This window comes from Pinus tabuliformis, chromosome 8 (genome assembly GCF_031772625.1).
Source record: "Pinus tabuliformis cultivar Carrire ecotype Pingquan chromosome 8, CPIR1, whole genome shotgun sequence".
Lineage (NCBI taxonomy): Eukaryota > Viridiplantae > Streptophyta > Pinopsida > Pinales > Pinaceae > Pinus > Pinus tabuliformis.
In genome coordinates this window covers 623,399,202-623,406,102 of record NC_142294.1, presented here as the reverse complement: position 1 = coordinate 623,406,102, position 6,901 = coordinate 623,399,202, and the positions used below count along the sequence as shown (strand labels likewise).

Genomic DNA, 6,901 nt, shown 5'->3' with positions numbered 1-6,901 from the left:
GAGCACATACATAAGAATGAATCATTGATCAACCAACGAAATAGTTCACAAGGAAGCAACGATTGTTAAAGCAACTACAACACACCTCTAACAAGATAAGTATCAAAGACACATAAATAGTTCAATTTCCTTAGTATAGATGAGAACAACAAACATCACAAACATTCAAATAACAATCAACCATCTATGTCATTGGTTTGATCGAATTTTACAACTTCGACAACCAGATTACTTAAGTCAAAATATTCTTCTAACCACAAATCAAGAGATATCTAAATCAAAGAAATTTCATGAACAAGTTGATTTGAACAGTTATATTCATACAAAACAAGAGATGATATGGGATGCAAAGGATACTCAATGATCTAATTGTTTTCTCCCTCATCATTGACAACCTCACTACCTTGTGTCAATTGGGAAATGAACTCATTCGATGAAGAACTTGAAAAGCATGGAGTATCTTCCTCGCATGTAGGTACATCACAAACGGGAGAGCATAAGGAATAGTGAGATGAAAAGGAAGTTTCAGTAAAAACATTTTCTTTGGTTGGACCAGATTCTAGATATATTTTTGTCAAATCAACATCTTCTTAAGGATTCGAAAGATCAATTGGTGCACTTGGGCATACATCATCCCATACAATAATGGGGTCAGAATCATTAGGATGATGGTTGTCCAAGACTTCAAATTGATCAGGAAAATTGATTCTATTTGATTCACCACCAAGATTCTTAGATTCATTGTCAGCCAAGAGTGAAGCAACATCATCTTCACATAAAGGACTTTGAAACAAAGAGGAAGGATTGAAAGAATATTCACCTTTCTACTCCTATACCTATGTAAAGTGACTACCTTGAACCAGATCATAATTTGGACCATCAACTTGAAAATCAAGAGACTGTGAAAAACTAGCCAGTGGAACAGATTGATCAACCAGATCACGATACAAAGAGTCATGACATGTAGATGATAGAGGATAACGGAAATCAAAATTAGATTCAAGACTAAAGTTATGAGTGTTAGTACCATCTTGCAGAATGGAGAAATTAGTCTTTACTGTAGGATTCATGAGCCATTCCAGAAATTCCTCCATGGGATCTGAATCATGAAAATCAAAAGGAGGATGAGAATATGGATTAGGAATTTAATGTGCAGATTTCCCAAATTTATTATCATCACGAGAAGGTACCCTAATTAGAACTGAAAAAGGAGGAAGATAGAGAACAAAAGGAATAACAATTTCCTCCTGTGAAGTAGAGGTTTCTCACGATTTACAAGAGTTGGGGAAGAAGAAACATCAAGTGGTTTGGATTCGTTGTGCAAAGATATATGAACCAAACACTCAAACTTTTGTTTCAAGAAACGCCAATTTGTATTTTCTTTAGGAAACTCATAACAGAGGTGAAGGAATCAATCAAAAAAATCCTCAATTGATTCATTAGGCTTCATTCTTAGCTGATTGATTTTTTTATAAACATCCCGGTAATCATACCTACCAAAGGATTGAAGAGGCTCCTTGAGGAAATGATGAAAAGAATGGATGGAAGCAGATGGTAAGCTATGTCACCATCTATTAACATGACTTTCAAAGGTGAGGAAGAAAGCCACACAAGCATAGTTTTCATCATCAATTTTGTAATATTCACAAAATTTAAGAAAATCAGAGATGTGTTCAATTATGGATGTTCCATCCTCACCATCAAATTTTAATTGAGACAGGTGATAAAGAGGCTCATTGTAATATTCCTAACCCAGAATTTTCCTCAAACCCCAACAAAAACTCCAACCAAATATGTGTAAATGATATAATAACCCAGAAGTGATAAAATAACAGTGGAACAACATATAATAATGTAAATAAGAAATATAAGTAGATACTCAAGAAATGCAGCGAGAAATGCTAAGCCATTTTATTATACTGAACAATAAAAATGAGTACAAGAGGTGATCAGACAGATGGCACCTCGACTTTCACAAGGAAAGTGAAGAAATACTCTCAGAATAACAAGAATAGCCTCTCTACGTGGATGTTGTTGTTGTGCTGCTGCTGCTGCTAGAAAAAAATGATGATTTGGGGCTGCTCCCCTCCTCGGAAAATGCTGAAACTCTGGAATCGGGCTCTACTCCAAAAACCCAGAAAAACCTAGAAATCTTTCCTAGAATAGCCGACCCCCAAAAATCACCCCCTTGGGGATCTGTGTAGTCCCTCAATGCTCTGCGCTGCTACTAAAGAAACCCCTTCGGAACCCTGCCTGAAACTCTACGAAAAACCTCCAAGATGCAAGGGCTGATCCCCTGCTCAATCACCCAGCATAAATCCTCCTGCAAAAACTCCAATCCAACATTGCTGTTAGAAAGAACTGCGTCCCTCTCCCAGTGCTACGCAGGCCTCCAAAATGCTACTGAAACTACTACTGGAATGCTGATAAAACTACTGCTGAAGTGCCAAAGGAAATACCTTGCTCGAGCAAGCACTCGAAGTCCCCTGGGGCTAAGGGTGAGATCTCCGAATGGAGACACTCAATGCACTAAACAGTGTTGCAGACTAGCTAAACAGCCAGCGTGCTCAGAATTCGAAACGACTAGCTTAAAATGCACATAACTAAATGATCCAAAATGAGGGGGCTCCTATCTATTTTATAGCCTCTACCTCTCACAATCCCTAGGCTCACCTCCTCCTGCGTAATTCCCTTCTTGCCACGTGTTCTTTTCCTCCTGCGCAGTACCTCCATGTGTCTGCATGGGCTCCATTTCTACGTCCCCCTTTGGCCCCCTTGGCTCCCCTTTAAGTCACAACGTTGTGCTACCTAGGAAGTGACTTTTTATTCTAAAGTGAGTTATGTTCCCCCTTCCTCACTTTTTATTTACAAATAACTATAGAAGGCAAAATTTGAACAAAATCGATTATTTCAATTAGCCATAGCTAATTAGGAATATTACACTCATCGGGGATTAAATTTTTACCAGGGAGTAGGTTAGAAAAACACATTGGTAGTTTGACTTAAGGATGAGCCTTCTGAGATAAGAGGTTCAAAATAGAGTCAATGAGAACAACTTGTCATATGGCCCTCCTTCCAGCGCCATTTTGTTGATAGTGCTAGAAATCTGTCAACCAAGGTGGTGTTCCTGATGTGAAGTTCCAATTATACCTCACACCGTTTGAAGTAGGAGCCTCATCCAGAGTATCAACCCGACTGCCACATATCCTTGTAGATTTTCCTTGGCTACAATTTCGGCACAAGAGAGTAACACAGAGGTATTTTCCAGTCAACGAGTGAATATGCCTTGTGTAATTTTAGCTATGAAAATAATCAAGGTCCTTCTATTCAAAGAGATGAGAAAAGTGGGCCCTTTAAATATAAGTAATAGTACTAATCTAAAAAAGGCATGCGAGGACATACATAAGAATGAGTCGTTGATTAAGTAGCAAAATAGTTCACAAGGAAGCAATGATTGTTAAAGCAAATAGAACACACCTTTAACAAGATAAGTACCAAAGCCACCGAAATAGTTCAATTTTCTTGGTACAAATGAGAATAACATAAATCGCAAACATTCAAAGAATTAGGGCAACATATGTTACATGGTGAGTGACTAAATAAGATTTAATATAAATATTATATTTACAAGATATTCCATACAAGTTACACAATGAGGGACTACAATCCATTCCAGATACGATATCTAAGATTACCAACTTTTATATTTACCATCAAGTGACGTCTTCATGGTGGGATCATCCCATTGAATTGCATCCAACCATCCTCTGTCGCCTTTTATTTCCTCCAGACACTTCAACTTATCCCATCCCCCACGCAATCTCTTCAATTTCGGAGAAAATTTCACCTTGAGAGACTTGAGCATGGGGGTAATGGTCCCAACCCTCCACTTCCACTTGCTGCCCCCACGGGCCCCACACACTCCAACGACTCTAACCACTCAAGCCTCAACTCCTGTAGCTTTGGAAAACACATCCCCAACTCCAACGCCTCCAATTTAGAACATCCATCTATCCATAGCGTTCTCAGACATGGCAACTCCGCGGGGAGCTCTTTCAGCTGGTTACATCCATTTAGCCAAAGGTGTGCGAGCTTTCGGAATTGAGTAACCCAACCAGGCAGCCGCTCCACATCGCATCTGTAAAGAGTGAAACTTTCCAGATGTTTCATCCCCTGCATATCCTGGGGAAGGTAATCTTGACCAACTCCTTCCTCAAAGGACAGAGACAAACTTCTCATCTTTGACCAATTCCTCATAACCCCCTCCTTAAGTGCCGATTTTATTCGGACTTCCAAAACCCTGAGACTGCTCAAACTTCGGAGATCCTTTATACAAGCATTCTTTCTTTCTGCATCCAATGCCTCCTCCTCCTCCTCGAAATCCAATGCAATCCCCCAACACTGCAATCTCTCCAGTGAAACCAATTCCGAGATCCCACGGGGAAGATGCCCCAAACTGTCGCACCCGCTTAGGTAGAGGGCCCTCAAACGTTTGAGTTCACTTATGCTCTCCGGAAGGGATTAACATTCAAGAACTGGAGCTCCTCCAAATCGCCAATGCTTTCCGGCAATTCACTGATGCTCATGTCTTGTAGTTGGAGGGAGGAAAGATGTTTCAGATTTCTGATAGTGGGCGGAAGAGACTTTATTCCTGTCTGACTAAGATCGAGCACCCTCAATGAGGGCAACTCGTTCAGGAAGCTTCCAGGAATTTCTTCAATACCAGGATTCTCCCTTAACAGCAGAACTGAGAGGGACGAGCATCGGAAGGTTGTGGGCAGGGAGTGTAGAGCATTCCTCATCAACGACATTCTTGCACAGTCGTCGGTGTCTGTCTTAGAGGGAAAATGACTCACGCCCTGCCCTGCTTTAAAAAAACACTTGTGCTCCTTCTGGGCAATGAGAATCGCCAGATCACGAATGACATCGTGTATTTTAACAGACTTAACCCTTCCCACCTCATCATTCTTCACCACCTCAATCAAACAACGATCTCGGAGGAAGTCGATAAAACTGTGCGCAGTATCAGGCAAATAGCTCTCTCCACTACTGTTCACCAGGTCATCTGCGATCCACATGTCTATGACCTCTTCACAGTAGATTACTGTGTCTTCGGGATAAGCTGCAAAATACACAAAACACGTCTTCAAATAATCTGGCAGAACATCGTAACTCCATTTCAAATGTCGGAATACTTTCTCGTCCATTTCTTCGTGCAGCTCATAAAACGTCTTATCAACGTTTTGCATCTGGAGTAGAGCATGTTCCCACTCATGTGGATAAACTTTATCTGCCATTGCAGCGGCAACTACATTTATAGCCAGAGGCAAGCCTTTGCATTTCCCTTCTATTTGCCTTGCAATGCCTTCTATTTCCCGCGGAGCATTTGCTCGCCTAGAAAACAACCGCCAGCCCTCCTCTTCCGACAGAGGTACCACTTTTATTGGATCTTTGGCTCCCATACTGGTACATACTCGTTTATTTCGAGTAGTCAAAGTAACTTTAGAACCAGTGTCATTCATTGACACTCCTAGGCTTTGCATCTCAAGAGTCTTCCACATGTCATCTAGGAGAAGAAGAAATCTTTTATTCTTTAAATAAGACCACAACCTATGCTTTCGCCCTTCCAAATCAGATTTGTCAGGGACGTTTTGCTGTAAGTTTAATCTACTGGCTATGCAATCTTGCAGCTTTGAGATAGCATAATCTTTGGAAACTGTTACCCAAATGATGGGATCAAAAGAACTCTGTACCTTGAGGCTGTTGTTGATGGTCTGAAGCAGCGAATTCTTGCCGACAACCCCCATGTCGTACACACCAATAATTCGGGTGTTGCTATCTTCTGTCAACCTCTCCTCAACCTCCGACTGTAAAGATTTTATTGCATTTCCTTCAAAACTAGCTTCGGGGGTCAAAATCGGCAATTGGGCGGGCGGATTAGAATCCCCGTATTCCCCGGTTGGAGGAAAATCAGAATCCTTCTCTGAGTGGAGCTGAGCAACAGTTGCTTTCCAATCTCTGATACGCCTGTTGATTCTGTAGCAGCAGACGTAATTAGGACACCAACTGAGACAGTTCTTGTGTTGCTCGTACTGTGTGCCAATAGACCGTGATCGTTCTATGGCGTCGCCTGCCTTGTCCAGCCAAGCCTTCACTATTCTTTGAGGGGGTTTTTGCACTTGATCGAGCTGCACGTTTATACCATGTATTACATCGTTTAGACGCTGAACTTCAACCTCCATGTCGCTGATCGATTGAGGCAAGCAAATGACCAATTTCACCTCTTGAACAAATCATTTCAAGAGGTTGGGCAAAACATTGGCTGCAGCCCCACTCCCAATATCTGAGCAGCAGGCCATTGCGTTCACAAGAGTGATAAAGCGCAAGGTCTTCCAAATGAGAGGCGCTCAAGATTTCTCTTCCCACCGCAAAAGCACTAACAATATTCAGATCTTTCTGCTCTCAAATTGCAGTGAATGCATCCATGAAGTAGCAGGCAAGCATGAGTATTTATTTATTTTCTCCCGTCCATTCCTACTCAACAGCTGGGAAGCAGCAACTCAACTTGACTTTAGGTAGGTGGAAGCAAGGCATTTGTCCCCTCCAAAATGGCCCCACCTTGTTCTTCTTTTCACTATTTACAGTGGCCCTACTTAAGAGGAGGTTTGGATACCCTCAATCTCTATAGTACCAATTTCTATTGCGATTCCAACGTATTTCTGATGGGAATCAATTCCAGGCTTTGTTACAGAACTTCGTATTACAGAGATGGGAGGAACCTTTACAGATGGCTTCCATATCGTGGGCCCTCCTAACACAATCATACAGGTGAATCCTAATTCTACCTTTATTGCAAAGTTAATGCCCCCTGACATGCGGGGCGATAGCCAGATATAACGCG

General features: G+C 41.5%; 1 protein-coding gene across 1 annotated transcript; it reads right to left on the bottom strand.

The window, feature by feature from the left end:
* Positions 1-3,843: 3,843 nt before the first annotated feature.
* LOC149237042 (disease resistance protein UNI-like) lies at positions 3,844-6,524 on the bottom strand. The gene is made up of 2 exons (XM_089369124.1): positions 4,527-6,524; positions 3,844-4,401 (listed from the first exon to the last, which is right to left on the bottom strand). Exons 1-2 carry the CDS (start codon positions 6,240-6,242, stop codon positions 3,844-3,846), a joined length of 2,274 nt encoding a protein of 757 aa, XP_089225250.1. The 5' UTR covers positions 6,243-6,524.
* Between the last annotated feature and the right edge of the window lie 377 nt (positions 6,525-6,901).